Below are 25,494 nucleotides of genomic sequence, written 5' to 3'. Positions count from 1 at the left end.
GCAGTTGTTTCCATGCCAGGAACATTCCTGAAGATTCAGTGATGTCAAGCATAAAATGCTTGAAGGGACCTTTACGTGTTTGAAAGGGAACCGAACCTGAATACAGTTCAAACAAAATAATAGCTTTATGGAACGTATATTGTAACCAATGTTTTATGAATTATGTGTAAGACAAACTCTGTCCGGAAATTTCAAGGTATAACTTTTACTCATTCATCAGTTAATAAAACACCGCCTGAAGAAGTGAAGATTTGTGGCAGGCTATAGCCTACATTCATGTTTGCTTTCTCTACCACCTCGGGCGGTTGAGCTCGCGTGCGTGGCTGGAGCAACGGGCGACCGTTTCAAACGTGACTACGCCGTCTCAGGAAACGGAGGAGTACAGCTCAGAGGAAGGGAGGGAGAGAGGGAAGGAGGGAGAAAGGCAGCGAAAGAGTGGGAGAGGGAGGTGGTGTATTAGCTATCCGAAGGGAGGAGTCACGCGAAGGAGAGAGCAGCTGGAGTTCCAGACTTTAGCTCCTCGGCTCGAGAAAAGTACACTTAACGCCGCTACGATAGTCTTTGTCGAGGCAAACTCTTTAGGCGTTTTTATTTTTCCACAATTACATCCCAAAGCCAGCAGGTATGTAGATAAAGCCAAGATGTTACTTTAGACTTTGTTGCGTCCAGCCAAGTGTGAAGAAAACGGAGGAAGGGCGCAGAAGGCAAAACTCTGGCACGGCGACTCTGGAGTTTCAACTCAAGGCACAACTTCTGAGCGCCAGACGCACATCTGCATCAAGCGAGAAAATACTTCACTTTCGAGGAGAAGAGGAAAGAAAAACTTCACAACTGGAGGGAAAGGCACCTTCGTACACGTAAGTACAATAACACGACGAAATCAGAGAGGATGCAATCATTTTTGTCCCGTTTGCTTTATGCTCACTGAAACGTTTGAAAAACGAAGAGAGAAGGGAGAGCGAAAAAACTTTGGAACTGTCAGGGGTATCACGTTTCAATTAAACTAAAAACCTAAGAATAAAATAGAACGAGCAAGTTAATACAAAGTTGTTTAAGTAGCTTACTCGCAGAATAGAAAAGAGAATCTGTACACAGTGTAACGCTGATTAAAAAAAACGTGTTTTCTGAGTGTGTAGGCCTCAGCATTTCTCTGCAGGGTCTCTTTTCCATAGTTTTCACGGGCAGTGTTTTAGGCTACTTTGTCAGTTTACTGGAGTTGATAGAGCATCCCTAATTCGCCTCAGCGTGGAAAGGCAACTCTGGTTGAACAGAGGCGCAATGCGTAAGGGAAATGTGGTCATTTACCCACTTAATGCACACACATGTCCTTAGTTGTCTTTAGTTAAATACATTGTGCTCCAAAAGCAGTCGTTTGTTGAGGACATGTGGTCTCAGATTTCGCTGTGAAGTCAGTATGGGCGAAAAGGAAGAAAAAGTTTGGTGGACTTTCCCCCGAAGAAATGAACAGGGACGAGATTATTTACGCGGCATCGTATTTCAGCGCGATGTAGGAAGGTCGTGTTTGTCTGTCATTGATTACGCATTGATTGGCTCAGGTCATGCAGACAGTGAAATACTGAACAGGCAAATTATCTGTTAATTAATCCTCCATTTTGTAATAAATGATTAGTAAGGTTACAACAACTATAGATTAACTCCACTTAGCCTCCACTGGCAACATAGGCTACACATGGGTGAAAAGCAGGCCCAACGGTTTTAAGGGTGGTCTATTCAATATAATTACAATATTGTCATTAAAGTACACATAATTGACTTAATGTTCACTGAGATTTAAGAAGGCCGTATGAAACATGTTGTAGGATTGGGATTTACTGTGGGTTTAGGCTATCCCTTGAACAGACGACCCGAAAACAGTGATTAATCATCTTTGCCTGTGTTATACATTTAAAAAGGGGCACTGACGTGGTCTACATCAGTAACGGAGTCTATCTTTATCTGGCGTTTTGCATGAGAGTCGGATCCTTTAGTAATATGTCACACGGCAGCCCGCCACCACATGTGTGTGGATATTTGTTTTAAACTTTCCCCTCTGCCCATCGCCAGCTGTTCCACATTTGATCTGCTCGTCGGGTTCGCTGAGTTAGACTTGACTGGCCGGGTCTCGTCTTTCACTCTGCAATGGCAAAAAAAGAGGAGAGAGAGGGAGAGCGACACGGGTTCGAAACGTCCGTGGCGTGACTACACGGCACACTCGTGCTTTGGCAGTTGGCACGTAGACTAAATAAGCATTACAACCGTTTGCATCTTTGAGAATTGGCCCGAGATTTCTCGAAACTTAAACCATATAAGTTTTATCTAATTGTTATTTATTTGTTTGTTTGGTGAAGTCCTGCAGCAGTCGTTGTTGTTTTTGTAGACAACACAATTAAAGTAGGCAAATTAAATATAGGTTAATTTTAAATAATTGTAAATATAGGTTCATACAAACATTTTTATTAAGAAATAGTTGAACCTCTTTTGGCACTTGTCCAGGTTGGCATTTATGATGATATTTACATCATATGAATCAGTGGAAACGCATGCTTTTAAGCTGAATAACAACATTTGAGCAATATTGCGGAATAATTAGATTTGCGTAAAGTAGCAATCATAAAATGTGATTTTGTGCTGCAGTCAGTGTTAATTGCAAAATTATAGCACAAAGTAGGTTAAACTCTTTAGGAGGCGAGGTGTCCTGAAAATATTAATTTATTCCGGAGAATAATTGCTTGTTTGTTTTAATGGTTACAGGCGCCGGTAGCTAAAACAGTAGCTCTAATATGGTTGAATAACCGAAAAATTGTAGATAGTCTTCAGATTTTATATAAGGAACAATACTTAATTTTGATAGCTCTGTTGAGATTTTCATGCAGTGTTTGATTTGACTGACCATTTTTGTTCATCCTTTAAAATATGAGCTGCCATTTTTCTGCACATTTATTGGGGCAAAATTGTTTCAGTTAAACATATAATAATTTTCCTCTTTGATGAGTGACATTATGATTTTCAAGATAGCCCTAGTTGTTGTTCTCAGGCATCAACCTTCATCAATTCAATTTGTGATTAGAGAATATATAGTCTGTTAATTATCAGTTGTCAGAGCAGAGGTCAGGAAGATGATTACTATATGGAAATATGCATTTAATGCATCACATACATTTAACATAATTCAAATATTAATGCATATTTTTTTCTACTAGAATAAAAATCAGAGCCTTTTTTATATTGTCAAGCAAGTGTAAATGAAACAATAGCTAAATCTTTATTTTCAATCATTCAAATTTACTTTTTAAAAATCACCCAGATGGTTATCAGGGGGTAAATTGAAATGCCAAGTCCACCTGGCCCTCGTTGCATGGATGATGCAGTAGCCCCTGCGCTCCTTCCCTGCGAATGGGTGATGCCTGAGCTGGCTGTGTCTTGTCAGAGTTGTGCGCTGGGCTGATACCGGCCGCTGGAGGACTCTATCAGCTCCCTACTGCACTGCACCCCTCTAATATGCATCTCCGTGTGAAGAGGTGAAAGGGTCACCCCTATTTCCAAACTGACACCCCCCTCCTCCTCCCCCTTCACCCCCACTGCTTTTCCACCTCCCTCCGCCCCCCCTCCTGACAAAATAGGCCCTGTCACCGGCTCATATTAATGGTGTAAGATGACACACGATTATCCTCAAAGTCAAGCCTCTGCCGTCACCTCACCTCCCCGCCGCTCTCCTCTGCTCCAGCTCCACAGCCTGACGCATCTGCGCGGGTCAAAAGGGATGCTTTCGCTAGGGCTCTGTTCGCTGCTGTTAGCACAGTACTACCTTCTAATAGTTAAGGCTTTTTTTGTGTTTGTGTGCATATGCAAAGTCATGCCAGTATGTTTTTGAGAGTGCTTGAAAAAGATGGGGTTATGTACTGTGGGTGTGTTTGTGTGACTGAAAGTATTAATTCCAGTTTGAGTGTATTTAGTAAATCCTTCTTCCCTTCTCTCACACATACACATGCACTCTCTATATTTCCTATGTGTGTGTGTGTGGATGCGCGTGCGCAAAAGGGTCTAATTAGGGTATTGTAATGCTAATGTCGGTGTGAAAAGCCCCACTCAGGTTCACCAAGTGAGTCAGCAATGAAGGACAAATGTGCTGGAAGTTTTTGTTTCTGTGGGCCAGGGCAGGGCCGGGGCAGCCCGAGGAAATGCTTCAGGGGCTGACTGCGCCTCTGATGCCACGGCTGTGGTTATGAAATGTGATTTTTAGCTCCAGCTTTTTGGAAAAGGCTTTTTTGGTGCTCTTGCTCGGACTTGCTGATTGTTTTTGCAGTCAGGCATGGAGGAGAGGTGTGTGTGTGTGTGTGTGTGTGTGTGTGTGTGTAATGGATGTAAAGACATGAGGGTTGTGAACATAAGGGTTTTGGGAAATGTTGCCCCCCTCTCCCTCTCCCTCTCTCTCTCTCACATTTTTTGTGTGTGTATATATATATTTATATGTATTTATATAGACAGTTTAAACGTACAATTCTGTTCTCTATGAATCATGTATTTACCATGGACCCACTGAGAAGTGATGTAAAATAGTTAGAGGGAGTGATTTATTTATTTTGGCAAAGATAATTTGAGTAATTTTCCTGACTAGTTCATGAGCTTGCAAACCAAAACAGTCGCCACCACAGGCCCTCTGTATACATTTGTACACCCCACACTCTAATTTACACAAATTGTTTGAAATTTCTGCTGTGATTTGATGCGGTGGTTTTGCCCCCCTGCTCCTAAAAAAACACAGCTGTTGCGAAACGCCGGTTTCCATTTGAAATGTTCCCCACTTTGATGATCCTCAACTTTGATACGTTTGACATCAAATAGAAAGGACACAGAGGGAGGAAGCCAGGGAGAGAGTCGGAGGGCGTGATTGAGAGGGGGAAAAAAGAAAGACATAAAGGCACAGAGTTGGACAGACAGACGGGAAGAGAATGAGTGAGTAAACGAGCGACAGAGAGAGAGAGAGAGAGAGAGAGAGTAGCGAGTGATCGAGCGTTTGGACGGGCCAGCCGTCCGGCCTGAGCGAGGGTGCTGGCGGATGAAAAGTTGGCCATCCGGTTTGGGAGCTGCGGGGGGAGTGTCTGAGGTGTCCGAGCGCATTTGTGTCTGAGCGGAGCGCGCAGGGGCAGGGGGTGCTGTGAGCGCTCACGTGGGGCTCCCTCCTCAGACCAGCCATAATCCCCAGGCCCAGTCATCCCTTCAGGGCATGCCTCAGATCTGCCTTCTCCCCCCTCTCTTCCCCTCTCCCTCTCCCTCTCTCTCTCTCCCTCTCTTTCTCTCTCTCTTCCTGACTCTTTTCTCTCTCACTCTCTTTTCCTTTATCTCGCTCTCTCATGCTGTATCACCCTCTTTCTTTATCTCTCAAACTCTCTGAATTCTCTCTCTCTCTCTTTCTCGCTCCCTCTCTCTCATTCTTTCCGCTGGCACATTTAATATGCCTTGTGTTCCTGCCGCTCTGGAGTGCTCCTGCCTTCCACACGGCGCCTAGTCCCTGAGCAGGACGCCAGTGCTCTGGCTGAGGCGAGCCCAGCCGAGGGCCCCTCTCCCTGGGATGCTCCACGCAGATCGGGGGTGTATTGTCACTGTAGACACGGTCTCAGTCTGTCATGCACCTGGATGCTAATTTAGCGCAGTACTGTGTTTTACATTTGCTTAGCTGTCATTAATTCGTGTGCTGCTCTCTTGTGGACATAGACATAAACAGTGCTTAAATTTGCTTCCTGCTCTAAACAGGCAGATGAATTTTGCAGGCGAACTCACTCACACATGCGACTGAGAAAAAAAACCCCCATCCCTAAACCCAGACACATGGCAGCAGGCGCACAGGCAAAATAATTTTTTGCCTCCTTTTTTTTCTCCTCCCTTCTTTTCGCTTTAGCGGAAATAAGAAAGCCCTTCCCAGAGGTTGAAAGGGGTGGTTTGTTTTCTCTGGCTTTGGCCTCCTGGAAATTCAAAGTTGACTTGCCAATTAGCCAGACGATTTGCCCTCTCAGAAAGAGAAAGAGAGAGAGAGAGAGAATGAGAGAGAGAGAAAAGGAGAGAGCGCAGGAGAGCTAGTGCTGGGGTAGAGAACAGCACGAGAGGAAATGGCAGAGATTTCCATCAGAGGAGAGTCAACACAAATTTGATATTAGTTTGGAGTGTCTCTCTGTGTGCGTATTGTGTGTGTGTGTGTGTGTGTGTGTGTGTTTTGGTGTGTGTATGTGTGTTTATATGAGTGTGTGTCCACACACTTCTGTTTTTCGAGAGCGTACGTCAGGGCAAATAGAGCAGGTCGCGTGTGAGTGTCAGCCCTTCGGCTGTTTGCTATGCCGCTCGTAAAAGTGTCTTTGAGCCTCTAGTGTGAAGAGTCGCAACAAGCGGCAAAGTGCTGCCCATTTGTTGGGCAGGTGTGTGGAGCATGTCATAACTCAGCCGCCTTTCTGTGTTTGTTTGATTTGAGCTTTTTAGGGGCAGGGTGCTGAATTTAGGTGTGTGAGGGAGTTTGCCTTGATGCGGCGAGGCGTGGTGTGGTGTGAAGTGTTTCACGCACAGACTTAAGCACACATTAGTGCAGAAATACACACACACACACACACACACACACACACACACACACACACAGGGATGGTGAATGGGTCAGAATGGATGAACGGGAGGCTCAGTGGGAACAATGAATGTGTCTCCTCTTTCTCTGGAACTAAAGCAATGTGCTACGCTGCTGTCTTGCAAATGTGCAGCGAAGAACAAGCTGTATGATATATGAACATTTTTATGTTCACTTTAATAGACTGCGCAAACTTAAATGTGTCATTCTACTTATGGATTCAAATGACTGATATTTTTGTTGTTATTGTCAATGTTTTGCTTAATTTTTAGTTATTTTTGTATTTGCTACATCTTGAAATAATAAGGAGGATGGTGAGGCTGCTGAAATAATTTAAGATTTTTTTAGATCAGCTTAAGTAGTGTATTTTTGCCTGGTGTTTGTGTTGAAAGCCTCTTTTCCTATGTAAAGTAATTGATCTGGCAGTTAAGCTGCCAAATACTATGGATTTTTCCCTCTGGCCTGTAAACTGCTTAATGGATTGCCTCCTCCAAGGTAAACTTGCCCCAGTGGTGGGCTGCTGCCAATGCATTATTTAAATAGCGGGTGCGGGCTTTAGGAGTGAACTCCTGAATTAAGTCCCCATCATTGTCTTCTCGTCCCTTGTCCAAACAGTTTTAAACAAGACACTTGACCCCCCCTGGCAAAGCCGCCTTTTCTCTCCTGCCTCCCCTGCCTCTCCTCTGGTCCTCTGCTTCTCCTCTTCCCTCTCTCCTCTCCTGGCTTCTTACTTCCATGTGCTGCTCCTCTCCAATGGTGAGGGGGCATGAAGGGATTTTTTTTGGGGGGGGGGGGTATTATTGGTTGCCCCCACTATGCCCCTAAAATTGATGAGGCCTACTCTACCAATCCCCCCCCCCCCCCCCCCCCCCCCCCCCCCCGCAACACACACCCCACTACCACTACTCCCCCCACTTAGATAAATAATGGGCATACTTAAAAAAACACACACAAAAACAAAAGGGGGAACTCCACTATCCCCGCAGATCTGTGGCCACCTGAAAGCCCCCTCTTTTGTCAGCCGGGGCATTTGAAGACTAATCGTTTTTTCTCATGCAAAGCGCACCGGTTTCAAGAACCCCAACTGAAGAGAGGGAGAGAGGGAGGGAAGAGAGAGGGAAGGGGAAGGGGGAGGAGGAGGAGGGGGCTTTGTTTTAACAATACTCCACAGGGAGCGGGGCAACGGGAGGCAGGGGGTTGGCAGTGGCTGAGGAGGAGGGGGGGGGGGGGGGGGTATTGCGAGTGGAGGAGGTGGAGGGTGTGTTGCTCCTCAGACAAAGCCCAGTTCCTCACATGGAGGAGGAGGAGGAGGAGGAGGAGGAGGAGGAGGTGGTAGTTGGAAGGGGAGAGGGGTAAAACTTTTATGGACTGAGTTCCTTGAACGAGGTGCTGTTGTGGGGTTGTGGGGTGGAGATGGTGGGTGGGAGGGGGAATGCGAGACTCCAGCCGTTTTTAATGACTGTCTGTCATCATGGCCTTCCTATCCGCCACTGAAAACTTCAAGCTGACCCATGGAAAGAGAGAGAGAGAGAAAGAGAGAGGGAGAGAGAGAGAGAGAGAGAGAGATGGGTGAATGTGTGCGTACACCTCAAAAACGGCCAGGGCGATTCCACTTCAGAGATGACTGGTGTTTTTATTAAGAGCAGTGGACTTGCTTTGGAAATATATCTTATTCATGAAGACGGCCCAGCTGGACCTTTCAGAGGAACTCATTATTCTCCTGCTTTTTTCTCTCTCTCTGTTCATCTCTCTCTCTCTCTCTCACACACACACACACACACACACACACACACCGTAGCCTAGGTCAGAGTCTCTCTTTGGAGAATGGCGAGGCTGTGTGTTTTAAGATGTTGTAGAGCCCCATGTTGTTGCACAGGAAAGTTAGAGAGGGTCCATTTGTCAAAAGGCGCTGGAGTCTGCCTCTCTCTTACCCTTTTTTCCTTCCTCTCTATCCCTCTCTCCCTACCCTCTCCTCCCTCTCCTTCTCTCTATGTTTCCCCCTCTCTCTCCTCTCAGTACTTTCGGAGCTCGTTCCCGGCTCATTGTCTGAGTGAAGGCAGGACATTAGTCACCGCTGCCTGAGCGGCCCGAGAGCCAGCCTACTCCAGCCCTGTGTGTGAGTGTGTGAGTGTGTGTGTGTGTGTGTGGGGGGTGTGTGTGTGTGTATGTGAGAGTGTGTGTGTGTGTGAGAGAGAGAGAGAGGGAGGGAGAGAGAGAGAGAATGAGAGGCTGTGCGTGTATGCATAGCCTGTGTGTGTGTGTGTGTGTGTGTGTGAGAGAGAGAGAGAGAGAGAGAGAGAGAGAGAGAGAGAGAGAGAGAGAGAGAGAGAGAGAGAGAGAGAGAGAGAGAGAGAGAGAGAGTGCACAAGTCGTTGTGTCCCCTCTATGAGAACCTACTCTTTTTAGTTTGATCCAACTTGCAATGTCTGGACAGATAGAGGAGAGAGGAAGAAAGTGCCAGGAGAGAGAAACAGAGAGAGATGGTTGTGACTGAGATTAGGAAAGATGACAGAACAGAGAGACAGACAGGAAGAGAGAGAGAGAGAGAGACCGAGAGAGAGAGGGAGAGTGAGAGAGAGGAGAGAGAGGAGTGGAGTTTTTTACCTTCCTCTTCAGAGCTCAGCGCGTAAGCTGCTGCCTGCCCCCCAAAGCTGCTTTCACAAAGAGATTTACATGACAGGCCTGTGAGGGGGCTGAACCTCCCTGCATTTCAACTGTGTGTGTGTGTGTGTGTGTGTGTGAGAGAGAGAGAGAGAGAGAGAGAGAGAAAGCTTTGTGTGCTTGTCGGTGTGTATCTTTTTGTGTTGCATATGTATGTGTGTGTACATTTATATTAACATGTCCCTGTGTGTGAGTGTGTGTGTCTGTGTGTTTGTGTGTGTGTGTGTGTGTGTGTGTGTGCGTTCATACATTTGATTGTCTTCATGATAATGTGTGTGTGTGTGTGTGTGTGTGTGTGTGTTTTGCCTGCCCTGTGTTGAGAATACATCTGTTCATCATCCTCAGTTATTATAACACTGACAACGAAGCTGGACTTCACATTAGAGGGCATGACTGAGAATGTGTTTGTGTGTGTTTGGTGTTGTGTGTGTGTGTGTGTGTGTGTGGTGTGTGTGTGTGTGTATGCAACAGAAAGAGAGAGCATGAGACATGATGAGACAGGAAAAGAAGCTACGGTGTGTGTGTGTGTATGTGTGTGTATGTGTGTGTATGCATACTTCTGTGTGTGTGAGTGTGTGTCATGGTGGATACAAAGGGGGCCCTCTTAGCTTTTAGAATTGATTATAATGCGTGGCTTTTGTGTGGTGCGATAAGTCCTTGTCTCCTCTTATTACGTCCTATAACTCTACCCCACCTGCTTCCTCCGGGGCACCCCTACGCCCTGCCGTGCCATCGTAACCCCCCCCTCGCACACACACACACACACACACACACACATCCCCACACATGTCCCTTCCCAGAATGCAGCAGGGGTTTGCCTGGAAAGGGAAAGGGCATCACTAATGAAGCCAAAGTGCGGTGACATAGTTGAGCTTATTGGGCTTTGGTGTGTGCTGTGTGAAGTGGCTGTGGTAAAGCCTGTGGGGGCCGTGGGCTAGCAATCCTCATCTCCTGTTTTGTGACTGTGGTTTGAAGCTCCTCATGCAAGTACATGTGTAAAGTGCATTGTGCTGTTTGTCTGAGTTATTCAACACTTGTTGATGCCTCAATACTAAGGTTGAGTAATCTGTGGAAGAACGTTGTTCAGCATACATGTAGTTCAGAGGAAGATGATCTAAGCACCTGGGGTGCCTCTCATATAGGGATTTATCGGTCCTTCCTTCCTTCCTTGATCCTTCCCCCGGTCATAGTCTCTCCTACTAATGAATTTGTGAAGGAAACGACGAAGGAACGCGCGGAGGATGGAGGAACGAAGCCCGATGAACTCGGTCTATGGTCTTGCCTCCTCTGGTTGCAATTACATGAATGAGATGTCCTTGTGACTTCAACTGTGAGCGATTTCCGGTGAACGAGGACCGAGGAAGGAAGGAAGGACCGATAAATCCCTATATGAAAGGCACCCATGGTCGTCTTGCCTCTTCACTCAGGGTTAGGGTTACAGTTATCAAAGGAGAGAGGGGAAATGAGGAAACCATAAAGGTCTGTAGTTCACAACACACCTCTATTCATGGGTTTCATCAGGTCCCTTTCCACAGGTGTATTAATCAAGCACCATGCAGTCTACATTGATAATCAAGGTGCGTGATTTTATACACCTGTGGAAAGGGACCTGATGAAACCCATGAATTAGCAGAAGCGGAAAAGTCCAGCTTCAGAAAGTAAAAATCCAACCATGTATTGGCTCTACCTTTGCACCTAACACAGGTGATCTCACTAATTAGCTACCTAACTGAAGGGCTGTGCTGATTAGAATCAGCTGGTTTAAATGAATGGCTTGAACAAATAGGTTGGACTGTTGCTTTCTGAAGCAGGGCTTTTCCACCCCTGTCTATTAGTAGAATGGTTTTTTTGGGTACATTTTTTGAGTACATTTGGGTCATCTCGACTGTATATAGTGCATATCAGAAGACCAGTGACAGCACAGAACACTGTTAGAATGATTCTTAATTAGACCACAAGAAGAAGAAGAAGAAAGTTTGCGCTCCCCTGTGTGTTGGCGCTAAGTGCTGTTTGATGTGGCCTATGCTAATACTGTTTTGATTGGCTGATGTGGGGGCGGCCGACAATTAGAGCTGCGGGCCTGATCGTCGCCACAGCATCAGGGCAGCACGGCGAGGCCCGGGGTTGGACGCCACTCCCCCCCCCCCCCCCTCGTCCTCCTCCTCGTCCTCCTCCAGAGTCCCCTCCCTGCGGGGCGGCAGATCAATGCAAACGAGCTCACCCTGCTTAATAAGCCATGTAAACTCATTATCAGGCCAGCCCCACGCCATCTACATACCCCACCCTGCCATTAATCACAGCCACATCGCTCCCCATCCACGACTCAATCACAACAGGAATTACACTGGGTGTGTTTAGGGGGATTCTGTGTGTGTGTGTGTGTGTGTGTGTGTGTGTGTGTGTTTGGGACTATCTCTCTCTCTCTCTCTGTGTGTGTGTTTGGGAGTGTGTTCATGTGTGTGTGTGTGTGTGTGTGTGTGTGTGTGTGTGTGTGTGTGTGTGTGTGTGTGTTGTGTGTGTGTTTTTTGCGCGGAGTAGGGTTCATTAATGTGTTAACTTAAGTAGGGGAAGGTGCTTTAGTAGGTGATTTCATGCGATTGGATTTGCAGATGGATGTGTGTGTTGAAGTGCTGGCCAAGACGGAGGGGTCTTAATGAGTCTGAGCTGGCTGATAATGGGAAATAGATGTGTGTGTGTCATTGCTTGTGATGCTCAAAGGACTAAGTACAGGTGTGAATCCACAGGTATACATATGTTCATTTGTATGGTAATGAGGCAAGCAAGTGTTCAGGTTTGAATACACTCAGCTCTGGGAGGCCTTTTCCTGTGTCTGTAGGACTGTGTGTGTGTGAGAGTGTGTGTGCCTGTGCCTGTGTGTGTGTGTGTGTGTGTGTGCGTGTGCATGTGTGTGTGTGTGTGTGTGTGTGTGTGTGTGTGTGTGTGTGTGTGTGTGTGTGTGTGTGTGTGTGTGTGTGTGTGTGTGTGTGTGTGTGTGTGTGTGTGTGTGTGTGATAGGTGCCAGATTGCATAGCTGGGAGCCAGGATGTCTCAACCTGTCAGAAAGAGACAGAGCAAGAGAACGCAAGAGATAGAGAGATGATTACAGCATACCGTTGCTCTGATCTGCTTCATCTCTCTCTCTCTCTCTCTCTCTGTCTTTCTTTGCGTCTCTTGTTCCCTCTCTCTTTCCCCTGCTACAGCGCAACTTATTATCCTGCTCTCAACCTCGCTGGTACAGCCAGTTGCTCTGCACATCTCCCAATTAACCCTGTGCCCTCCTCTTCCCACAACACACCCTGCCCCACACACACACACACACACACACACACACACACACACACACACGCATGCGCACACACACACGCACACGCATGCACATACACGCACCACGCGCACACCTTGCCCACCTCCAATGAAGCCTTTACACACACCCCAGTTGAGGCAGCAGGAATATCCGATTGATTCACAAAGGGGAGACACCCTGCATTACAAGTAGCGGTGGTGTTCAGGTATTTGTGTGTGTGTGTTTGCTTGTTGTGCCGTGTGTTTGGCGAGGCCGACAGGTGTCAGAACACGGGTACCGTGCCAGATGGGCACGGTGGCAGCTGCCGGGTGTCAGCGCTGCCAGATGTTGGCCCTCGCTGCCGTGCCCGGGGTGCCCGGGGCTGGAGCCAGCTGTGCTATTACTAAACGATGATCAGTCTTTTTTGGTTGTCCCATTATGGAGAGGGGGCCTGTCTGGCGTGGACTCAGTGGCTGGGCCTGGCGTTTGGGCTTCCGCTGGTGTGATAGCCAGCTCTCGGACACAGTTCTGAAACTTTACGGCGTGTTTCTCAGAGGGGTAGTGTTGCTGTCCTCTCCCATGCGAGTACAGCTTCTCTTCTGTATCAGAACTTCAGATTATAGCCCTGGCCAGCCACTGACCCCTCGTATGGGATCTTGCTTGCAATATTGATAAGGAAGACTTATTTCCCATTTTGTGTGTGCCTATGCGTACATGTGTCTGTGTGTGAGCAGACATGCACACATGTCGTGTGTCTTTTTCTCTGTTTCTGTGTGTGTGTGTGTGCGCGTGTGTTTCTGTGTGTGTGTGTGTGTGTGTGTGTGTGTGAGAGAGAGAGACAGAGACGTCTGCAGTTCCCCAGGGCTGCGGTATGATGAGGTTCTGTGGGGGCAGTGTGGGTTGAGGTGGGTCTGTGTTGGAGATGAAGAGAAAGCCTGTCTCCGAGCGCACTGTCGAGGGAGGCATGACAGCGCTGGGGAAGTTTCTAGAACTCCCATGTGCTCACTGGGTGTGTGTGCATTTGATTCCCATCTTCTAACACATCCACTACTTGCTATGGCAGATGTACTGTATGTACTCAAACACACATACTGTATGCCACACATCACATCACATACACCACATAGTCACACACACACACACACACGCACACGCACACACACACACACACACACACTCACACACACACACACACACACACACACACACACACACACACACGACAGTGACTGTGAGTCTAAGAAGGCACTGTATATTTGTGATTTACAGCATCAGTGGTCTCATTTGCAGATTCATTTTGTATAAAATCTTTTGTTGAATATCATTTTGCCGTTGATCTGGCAAGAGGATCCAATTTAATATCTTACCCAATGCAGACACATATGGACAAGTCATAGAATCTCTATCTCACACTATCTCAGTATTGTTAAATCATTAATAAAAGTTTTATGTTCATTCCCGCGCGGTTATGTGATGTGAGTGATCTAACACGCGCTATGATAACAGTGGGGGATTCATAGCCGTGTCCAGCGCGATGTCTAGATGTCTGCTCTGGCAGCTGTGCCATGATGACTGGAAGGTATATCCTGACTCCTGGCAGCGGCCGACCATGGCAGACAGGCACCGCCAGCTTCCCCTTCCCTCTTCTCCTGTCAGTCACCATGCCAGCACAAACTTGTCTTTCCACTCGCTAGCTCTCTCCAGGTCTCCGTCTATGGCTCTCTTTCTCGCTCCCCATTTCTCTCCCTTCCTCTTTCTCTCTGTCGGCTTCTCTCTCTCTCTCTCTCTCTCTCTCTGTGTGCCTGGATCTAGTTCTCATGAATCTTCATCATCCTGCAGCCCAGCTTGACGGCGGGCCTTAAATATGATGTTTTCATTTGATCAGAACCAGCCTGTGTGGAGTAGAGGAGTAGAGTGAGCTGACGACAAGACAAACCGAGAAACCAAAACACCAGCGGATTCCATCACCTGAATGGAGAGAGAAGAGAGAGAGAGAAGAGAGAGAGAGGGCTGCCATGTGTGGTGTTTTCTTTTTCCATCCCTCTTTCCATTCATGCTTTCTCTCTATCTCTCTTACCCTCCCACCATCTTCCTTTTCTGAGGTCCCTCTATCAGGACAGAGTTTAACTTCTGGATAACGTCAACTTGATATTTTTTTTTATTATTATTTTCAGGGAAAGAAAATGATTCCCCAGCCTCCTTCTCTCCCCCGCCTCCATCCATCCCAAATCAGAATTCCTTTATCTAACCTTTTCCCCTCTTCACTTCCTCTCTCTTCCTCCCTGCCTGCGTCTCTGTTCTCTCCATCATTTCACATCAATCTTTTCAGTGGCCTTTTGGACCCTCTCCCCCGTTACTGCCCTCTATCCCTCTCTCCCTCTCTCCCTCTCTCCTCCATACATCTCTCTCTCTCTCTCTTTCTGTCTCTTCCTGTGTCTCTCTCTTAAATGCCCTCCACTCCCTGTTCCTCCCTATATCCCTCCCCTCCATACATCTCCCTCTCTCTCTCTCTCTCTCTCTCTCTATCCCCCCCTCTCCCTCCCCTTTCCTGAGCTAGAATTTGAGTGCCGGGATGACTTCATCTGCAGCAATTTTGCTGCCCGTAATAAGCTTTAAATGGCGAGGGCCATAGGGGCCCGCGGGGCCGGGCGAGAATTAATCAGAGCCAATAAAGCCATGCGAGGGGGCGCGGGCCCCCGTCTTTAAGTAAACATTATGACTTGTTGAGGGGGGATAGGGGTGGGTGTGGGGTGGGGGTGGTGGTGTGTGTGTGTGTGTGTGTGTGTGTGTGTGTGTGTGTGTGTGTGTTGGGGGGGGGGGGGGGGGGGGGGGGGTAGTCTGGTGATGAATCGCACTGGAGCCCAGGGAAGGGCTCATATGCATAGTTATCCTGCACTGATGGGGCCCGAGTTGCAGACCTGCTTTGCCTGCCTGATTAGCTGCTTATGTGTGTGTGTGTGTGTGTGTGTGTGTGTGTGTGTGTGTGTGTGTGTGTTTGTGTGTGTGTTTGTGTGTGTGTGTGTGTGTGTGTGTGTGTGTGTGTATGTGTGTGTGTGTGTGTGTGTGTGTGTGTGCGTGCGTATTTATATGTGTTTTGGTATAATCACTGCTCTCTCTGCCCCCTGGCTCTTTTTCAGTTTCTCATTTATCTTTGTCCCTTTCTCTCCCCCCTCTCCCTCTTTCTCTCCCTCCCTCTCTCTCTTTCTTATCATTAACTTTTTTTTTGTGTTATCCTCTCCTGCATTTATGTACAGGCCAATCTTCTTATTACAATTCTGCTCTCCTTTCTTTTTTTGTGACTTCCCCAGAGTCTCCAATCACTCTTTGTCCCCACTCCTGTGTTTCCTTAAGCCTTGTCAGACTTGTTGTGTGTCTTTCCCTCGTTTCATGATTTCTATCTATGTGTGCACGCTAATGTACATATCCTTTTAATATCGATTATACCCGTAACTTCCCAACTATTAGCCACGGCTTATACACTGATTTTGAGGTTAATACACGGGAGCAGTTATTATGCTATTAATATGGTTTTGTTTCTTTCAACTTGCACAAAACACTGTCCTGCGGCTTATGCACAATGCGGCTAATACACAGGAAATTATTGTATATTCTATACTGGATTAATGCATATGAATTTGAAAAATGGATCACTCACACAAATGGTCATGGGTGTATATGCATACAATATATATGTGTGTGTGTGTGTGTGTGTGTGTGTGTGTGTGTGTGTGTGTGTGTGTGGGTGGGTGTGTGTTTGCAAGCTCCTTGTCAAAGCTCCTTTTGGGGAGCAGCACCTGTTGAGAGAGTAGTGGAGGCGTGACAGCATGAAATGAGGTGTTCTTGGTCCTGCGGGAATGCACACACACACACACACATGCACACATATGAGCATACACGCAAACACACACATATGCACACAGACACACGCATGCATGCATATACACACTTACCCACAACCACTTGATCCCTGTCTGTAGTGCTCTCTCCGTGTGTGTGTATGTGTGTGTGTGTGTGTGTGTGTGTTTGTGTGAGACTGCCTTTTTCATCAGCAAAGGAATTCCTCAGCCTGCGCTCATCCGCTCCCTGGGGTGCCCTCTCATATTGATGCGCACACACACACACACACACACACACACACACACACACACTCAGACATCTGCAGCCCGTGCTCATGCATGCACGCTCACACACACTCTCTCGCATGCTGAACACACACCCACGCTCTATCTTTATGCCTCTCTCACAGATGTGAAACTACAGGAGGCCCACATTCTCTTGCACACTTGTGGGGAGGCTGTCACACGCACACACACACACACACACACACACACACACACACACGGACACACAAACACACACACACGGACACACATGCTTCCATGCATACATACATACACATACACACACACACACACACACACACACATACACAAACACAAAGAAACACTCACCCAGATAGTGAAGATGCATTGTGCAAATCAATAGCTGCAGAGATTTAAGCTGATGAAGAAAGTGAACTCCCAAAGCGCAGAGCCACACTGTGAGAGAAAAAGGGACGAGAGGGAGAGAAGCGCTGTTTGGAAACACCAGGTGTGCGCTGCACCGGGCGAGAGAGAGAGAGAGAGAGAGAGAGAGAGAGGGGCTTAAAGGAAGGACGAGAAGAGAGGACTGGGAGAGAGAGAGAGAGAGAGGGGCTTAAAGGAAGGACGAGAAGAGAGGCATGTGGGCCTGAAACTCATTTCTTCCTCAGTTCCTCTACTTTATAGCACTCTCCACTTGAGAGCAGCCCGCAGCGCGCCAGAGATCTGCCACTCATGTGTGTAGCGCCTTAAATCAAACTGTAGCTTTTCATCATCCACGGCCCTAAAGCAGCGGCCATTAGTCCGGTATCCCTGACCCCCGTCTTCATTTTCGCACCTGTGCGCTCAGTGGAAGTGCACACAGGTGCTGCACAGACCTGCGCCCATTCTGCTCGTATTTCTCGCATATTTATTATCGCTTCATGAGGTCTCGCTTTCAGTTATTTGGGTATTCATTCAAGTTGTAATGAAAAGTGGAATTAGTAGATGATTTTACACAAATTTGCTCTGAGAGCTAGAAGGAGGGAAAAAATGTGTGGGTCTGTCTGTATCTGTGAGCCTGACACTTCGTAAGACCTCTTAGATTTATGAAGCTTAGTTATTATTTTGAGTGGAATTAGAATAACTAAACAACGCAGGCAGCTAAGTAAGCACTTCTGTCCCTTTTCATTCTTAACTTTCTTTAGCAAACCGTAATGGGAAAAGGACTGAAAAGCGCAGAAAGTATTTTCTTCTTTTTTTTACAAATATGAAATTGTTGAAAACAACCAAAGCTTTTTGCTTTTCTTCTGCCATCTTCTGAGGGTCTTCCTGGTAAGATTAGCAGGGACAGCATCTTAAAGAGTGACAATAACCCAAGAAGCATACAGAAATGAACTAAATGAAAGTGCTAATAAGCAGAAGAGCTGGGGACCCAGGAGAGGTTGCTATTGTGCGGCACACTTTATGCGCTGGCTTATCTAGCAGCTAGCGCACGCAGCTGTGGATCCATGTAAGTGTACAGATTACATCGTCACGTTGTTTTGTTACCCAGAAACGGCCAACAACAGCCGGTTTCGCTGCGCTTGCTGTCCCGCGATGACACCCCACTCCCCGTACACACACACACACACACACACACACACACCCTCCTCCCCTTTTTGAAAGTATCTTAAAGGGGGAAGGTCTGAGACTCCCGTACGTGTGAAAGAGGGAGCGAGGAACGGGCTAATCTCATTAGCGCTGTGCGTAGCACCATCGAAAAGGGCCACGCGGGAGTGGGGCTCTCAACGTCCTTGAAACAATCCCTCCACACCATAATGCAAAGATACACACACACACACACACACACACACACACACACACACACACACACATATACACACGCGTACACATGCATGTACACACACACACAATACACAGATACACACACTCCTGACACTTCCAGCCTCTTGTAAATACACGCAGGTCCGTGATACATTACCGAAAAACCAGCACCAATTTTCTCTCCACTGTTTTGTTGCTCTCCTCCCCTGCCCACCCCCTCCCCTCCCCCCCCCCGCCTGCTGCCTCGGCCCTCCAAAGCACTGTGTGCTAAAGCAGGGCGTTCTGGAGGCAGCAGACTTTGGGGAGCGCTTCAAAGCCTCAGGAACAAAGAGCCGGGGCGAAGTCAAGGGGCTCCGTGCGCCAGGCTCGCACCCAGCTTACACTGGCATTATCAGTCACCTGAGAGCAAAGACATTCGCAAACATGCATCTCAATTGAGACGAGTTATTAGGAGCGCGCCGCGCGGGTGGAGTGGAGGGGTGGAGGGGTGGAGGGGGCTGATTGTGTTACTCCTCGGCCTCAAGCATGACTTATTACCATTTAAACGGCCCCTCTCTTTGATGCGACATTCTGTTAGCGATACGGCTACACGGGGATCGCTCTGGAAATTCAAATGTTGAGCAACACGTTCCGTCATGAAAGCTGAGGCAATCAGCCGTCTGGGCGTCCGCAGGGAATTGAGCCCACAACCTGCCTTCACTTTGAAGCTGCTCTTTTTGCCTCTGCATATTGTCCTGCGCTGAAAGCACAAGTTAGCACGAGGATGTGAACTGCTGTTAAAAGAATAGCTGAAGAACACTTAATCCAGATACTTACACACACACACACACACACAGAGTTACACACAGTTTCACACAGTTACACACCTACACACACCTACCCCAAACACACAAACCTGCACTGCCAGACTCAGTGGAGTTCTCTTCCTGTGACTCCCATAGGCTTCCTCTCTATTCCTCTCTCCATCTCTCTGTTTCTCTCCCTCCCCACCTCTCTGTTTCTCTTTCTCTCCCTCTCTGTCTCTCCACTGATAATGCCATCACTCATTTAGCCCCTTCATGTCTCCATCCTCCTCTCTGGAGTGCACCTGTCTCAGCTCTTCCTCTCCACCTCTCTCTCTCCCCTATCATCCTCCTCTCTTTCCCCCATCATCCTCCTCTCTTTCCCCTATCATCCTCCTCTCTCTCTCCCCTATCATCCTCCTCTCTCTCCCCTATCATCCTCCTCTCTCTTTCCCCTATCATCCTCCTCTCTCTCTCCCCTATCATCCTCCTCTCTCTCCCCCATCATCCTCCTCTCTCTCCCCACCTCTGTGCATCCCATGTTCCCTCATGGTTCCTCTTTTCCTGTAACTTTCTACATGTTCAAACTCTCTCTCTCTCTCTCTGTCTGTCCTATCGCCTGCCTGTCATCTCTCTCTCCCTTTTGCGCTCCCGTCAATCTGGCCTCTAGCTTTCCCATCTCTCTCTCTTCCCTTCTGCTCTCTCTCTTCTCTTTGTTTGCTCATGTTCTTGTCTGCGCCGGTGGCATTGTCATCCTTCATGGGTTTTGCGGTGTTTTTCTGTGCTAGTGATTTCATGAGCGACTGGTGTGTGTGTGCGCGCTTGTGTTTGGGTGTTGATGTTGTACCATGTGGATGCACGTGTTATTTGAAATGTATGGATGTGTATGTGTGTTTTTCTCACCATCGTAACTTGTCAGTGTTCTCACTTTTGGACTTAGCGTCCATTATCTTTCTGTGTATGCATTGCATATAGTATTCTATGTATTTCTCCATGTGTGTTTTATTCGTGTGCATGGTATGTATATGTGTGTGTGTGTGAGTGTGTGTGTGCATGTGTGTGTGTGTGTGTGTGTGTGTGTGTGTGTGTGTCTGTGTCTGTGTCTGTGTCTGTGTCTCTGTGTGTGTGTGTGTGTGTGTGTGTGTGTGTGTGTGTGTGTGTGTGTGTGTGTGTGTGTGTGTGTGTGTGTGTGTGTGTGTGTGAGATAAGAGGCAGATAGGGGTTGTTTGCTGAGCTGATGTAATGAGGATGAATGTAGCAGCGCTGGCAGACTGGTCCCACTGGGAGAACACACAGCTGCTATTCTACACCAGCCCATTTTATAGACAGACACCACAAACACACACACACACACACACACACACACACACACACACACACACACACACACACACACACACACACTGTATCATTAAAACACACACCACTCACACACACAGATATGCACACACAAGCAACTACAACAACCGCATTAATATACAGACAGAGCACATAAACACTATAACAATAAAACTCACACTTTCCAACTTTATCTCTCTCTCTCTCTTTCCACACACTTACACACACACACGCACACAGATAGAGACACTCATTCATTCACTGACTCACTTACTCACATTCAACTCTCTTCTCTCTTCTCTCTTCTCTCTTCTCTCTCTCTGTCTCTCTCTCTCTCTCTCACACACACACACACACACTCACATCTCTCATTCCCCCATTTCACACTGCATATAGTGCTGTAAATCAGTAGCTCCAAACCCACCAAATATACAGTATAAAAATGCACAGGTAAACACACACACACACACACACACACACACACACACACTGTTTCTGCATATATAATTTCTGGAAATATCTAAGTATGTGTGCAAGACTGTAAATTCCTCAGGTCTGACATCATGTCTGTAGTGCTAGCCTTACTCTCCATTGGCCAGTCTGTATACTAATACCTAATCATAAGAGGCACATACATGTATATATATGATATTTTATGGATTTTTATTGTAATCATCATTTATGTGCTATTACACCACCAGTTGCAGCTCTAATAGATTGTCTGTGCATATGCACACAGTTTGAGAGAAGACATTTTGTAACACTCCAAACAAATCTATTCTTCCATCACATATGGTAATGAGGCAAAAGTTGCAGCATTTGACTTTGATGTGGCATTCTCGTCTGACTTTCAACTCTGAGCATTTGTTACCAAAGCGTATAATTTATGTTAAATTGATTTGCTTAATGTGCTTAAAATAAGAATCTTTTTTTTTTTGCCAGGGAACAGTCTGAATTGCGGTATTTTAAACCTGCTTAATCGCTTCTCTTTCTGTGAGAAAGGATTACGGTGAACACACAAATAAAGCTACACCCTCTCATTCTCCCTTTGCTAATTGGGTGTGGGACACTGTCATTGCTGGGAATAAACATTAATGTGAAATTTACATTTATTTTGGGAAACAACAGACAACCAAACAGTGGTTTTAGGGCCCTTGTGTTTTGTGAGGTGCTTACTGCTGTATATTAAACGCCACTCGCCTTTTGTTTTCCACGCAGCAGACACCCGGGCAACAAACGGCTCGCGTCTGCACGACTCATTTCATGTTGTCGTTTACAGGTTCCGTTGGGACTCAGCGGAGTGCTATCAAGGTCTACATGTGTTGGAATTACCCTTTGCATGTGTACAGTTGCATGCATATTTATTAAAGATGAAAGCGTTTGAGTAGAAAAGCGTTCCGATATTTACCACCAACAGTCTTTTATTTCTGCTTTTATGTCAATTCATGAAGCAATTGGAAAGTACTTAGGAGATATATTGTTTTAAATTCTAATGCAGTGTGTAACTTCAGAAGTTATGTTATTACAGAGCTTAGAGCTAGTTTGGCTGGGCTGATAGTGAGAGAAGGCTTTGCCTGAAGAAGACCCAGTAGGGTTGAAACCTTGCTTGTTTTTTTAACATTAATTGGGAACTCAAAGCAGTGTTGCGGACATTACATTATTTTTATTGAAGCAAGTTCCATTTGTCCTGCACCTGCCAAAAGGGTGGGATGTGCACACAACTACTCTTTCTGATAGTGAGAGAATCAGAAGTCAGAAGGAGAACTTTGGGACAGATTCAAAAAGAGTGCACAAGAGAGGAACACCTATGGCACCGGGAGCCTGTGTGCTGTGCAGGTGGGAGAGGATTAGGGGTTAAAGGTCAGGCCGTTAATTGCTCCTCTGGAGCGGCAGTGGGCCTGGCACAGCACAAGAGCAGGGTCGGACATGCCTGAGTGGCCAGGAGCGAGAGCCAGGTTTGCTTTGCAAAGAGGAATGTTTATCCGTCCATGTTTGCTATCTTCTGCAGCTCCTACCTTTCTCTGTTTACGTTGCTCTGTTTGTGTCTCAGTGACTTTGTTAATACACACACACACACACACACACACACACACACACACACATACACACCCTTAATATGACATGCAAAGGCTGACGGCCGGTCAATAATTGCTACAAAAGAGTTTTTTCTTCTTTCTCTTGTAACTTTCTACCCTTGTTTTGCTGTGGCTCGCTTGTCAAAAAGGGTTTTCCGTGTAATTTAAGAGAGAAGAAAGCCCTGACTTTGCTGGTCCTTTCGTCTGATCTCCCCCACTCTCTCTCTTTCTCTCTTCACTTTCTTGCCCTCTCCCTCTCCCTCTCTCTCTCTCTCTCTCTCTCCCCCTCTCTCCCCCTCTCTCTCCCTCTCCCATTGAGAAGGCGCGTCAGAGCCCCTGCACCCCTCGCTGTAGAGTTACTCTGTACTCCAGCCGATGAAAGCAGGCGAGCGTCTGGCTTAGCTCACGACCTCAGACTACAGAATCGATTTGTGCCAGGCACCCTTTCCCCTTTCTCCCACTGCTCTCGCTTCAGCTTGCTCTCTCCTCCATTACAAATAGTAAAGAATAGCTATGGTCCTTAATCGCCCCCGCTTTTATACATTCATATTTGAACATGTTTGGGAACAGAGAGAATGCACACACATGATGAGACACATACACACACATGTCTGTATAATACACACACACACACACACACACGCACACATGCTTGTGTCTGAATTGAGTTGGAATGTGTATTCATGTGGGTGCAATTAGAGGAAGAGCCTTTCGTTTAATTTGCCTTTGATTGGTCCGTGGGAATAATTGCTCAGTTGTTTTGTTTTGTTTTGCTTTTTTTCTGCTCTCTGTAAACTGAGATTGCTTGCAGATGTTGTTGTTGAGTTGAAAGGACATGACAGAAATCTGTTTTTTTTTTTTTTTTTTTTTTTTCCCAAAGTAGTGGCAAACCAGCCAACTCACCCCCACCCCATCAAAAAAAAAAAAAAACATTACCCACACCCCAAAAACAAACAAAGCTCTCAGTGTTTGTCTGGAGCTGAACCCCCCTCCTATGGTCTTTGGTTCCCCTGCCCCTCCACCCCCCCCCCTCCTGTGTTGAATGGCAGTGTTGTGCTGCTCAGCCAAGCTTACCTCTCCCCAGGCTGCATGCTCTTGCCAAGGAGAGACTCGGGCACAATTAAAAACTCTCGTTAGGTAATTACACCTTGCTTTATTTGCCCCGTAAGTCACGCAGACTAAATATTTCCAGTAATTACAGTATGGTCTGGACTAAAAGCAAATGTTTTTTTTTTCTTTCTTAGCAAGGAAGCAGTCGCATTGCTTCTGTGGCCTTTCATTTGGATGTTTTGGTAGGACCAAGCCCCGTTTCAAACAAGTCATCAGGCTAACCCTGAGCCCGCTAACGTCCAGCTCAGCCAGACAGTTGGTTGAACCCACAGACAGAACAAGCGAACTCCCCACGGTTCCTCAAACAGCTTTTACTGTTTGTGAAAGAGAGAAAGAGAGCGAGAAAGAGAGAGTGAGGGAAAGAAAACATGGCCTCAGCATAAGGGGGTATTCCCAGAAGGACCTTCAAACGGCTCCTCGTTTCAGGAGCATGAGGTTTCTCTTTCTATGGAATCCCCGCAAGGGATCAGCTCTGTTTCTGAAACTCTGTTTGTCAGGCAACTTCAGGCCATACTTCCCCACTCCGCCTCCTTTTAAATATTTAACTTGATTGACTGGGACACAACTCACATATCACTCTTACAAGTTCTCCTGGAAGACCTACCATAAGAGATACCTTTACTGTTGCAGCCTACACTCTGACAACCTTTTTTAGAAAGCCATAAACACAAAATGATTGCTGCTGTACCTGTCTTAAGTAAAAGCATGGATGTTTACAAATGAATGAAAAATCCGGTTGTCGGTTGCTAAGTTGTAGACAGTAGACACAACTTCAGCACAGTTTCACCTGTGGGCTTTTCTCTGATATTGTTCTTGTTCAGTTAAGGGATTAAGATGTGAGTGTCCAAGGCAGGTGTTTCAGACACATGTTGTTCAGGGAGAGGGGACACCTTAGCCAAATTCTTACCTGTTGTTTATGCCCGTGTCAGGTGAGGGCACATGTTAGCCAGATCCTTACCTGTTGTTTCTACCTGTGTCAGGTGTCCCGTCTTGATGAGGTGCTGAGGAATGCACAGTTGCCATGGAAACCCAGTCCCAGGCCAGTTCTGCAGCTGAGAAGAAGAAGAGGGTGGAGACCATCGTGGCGACCAAGGGCGCGTCCTCACGCAGCGACATCAGTGAGAAGGCCGTCGCCTCCAGCACCACCTCCAACGGTAAGAGACCTCCACCTCACGCCACACACCACACACCACACACCACACACCACTGCTCTCTCCTGTCTTACGCCACTCCACCGGTAAGAGACCTCCACCACACAGCACACACACACCACACACCACTGCTCTCTCCTGTCTTACGCCACTCCACCGGTAAGAGACCTCCACCCTACGCCACACACCACTGCTCTCTCCTGTCTTACGCCACTCCACCGGTAAGATACCTCCACCCTACGCCACACACCACTGCTCTCTCCTGTCTTACGCCACTCCACCGGTAAGATACCTCCACCCTACGCCACACACCACACACCACACACCACACACCACTGCTCTCTCCTGTCTTACGCCACTCCACCGGTAAGATACCTCCACCCTACGCCACACACCACTGCTCTCTCCCGTCTTACGCCACTCCACCGGTAAGAGACCTCCACCACACAGCACACAGCACACACCACACACCACACACCACTGCTCTCTCCTGTCTTACGCCACTCCACCGGTCCACACGTCACTTCATCACACACTAAGAGAAGTTTTGGCCTTACATGCAACCCAATTTACAGTAGTTGGCCTTGTTTTATGGTAGACCTGAA

General features: G+C 47.1%; 1 protein-coding gene across 1 annotated transcript in view; it reads left to right on the top strand.

Annotated features, from left to right (window-relative positions):
* The first annotated feature begins 535 nt into the window (after positions 1-535).
* Positions 536-25,494, top strand: part of gli3 (GLI family zinc finger 3) — a 122,909-nt gene continuing 97,950 nt past the window's right edge. The window contains exons 1-2 of the mRNA XM_062521410.1: positions 536-857; positions 24,719-24,892. Of these exons, the coding sequence (XP_062377394.1) occupies positions 24,760-24,892 (133 nt within the window). The 5' untranslated portion in view covers positions 536-857; positions 24,719-24,759. The remainder of the gene's footprint in view (positions 858-24,718; positions 24,893-25,494) is intronic.

Source organism: Sardina pilchardus, chromosome 19, assembly GCF_963854185.1.
Source record: "Sardina pilchardus chromosome 19, fSarPil1.1, whole genome shotgun sequence".
Classification (NCBI taxonomy): Eukaryota; Metazoa; Chordata; class Actinopteri; order Clupeiformes; family Clupeidae; genus Sardina; species Sardina pilchardus.
This window is presented reverse-complemented; position numbering and strand designations above follow the sequence as displayed.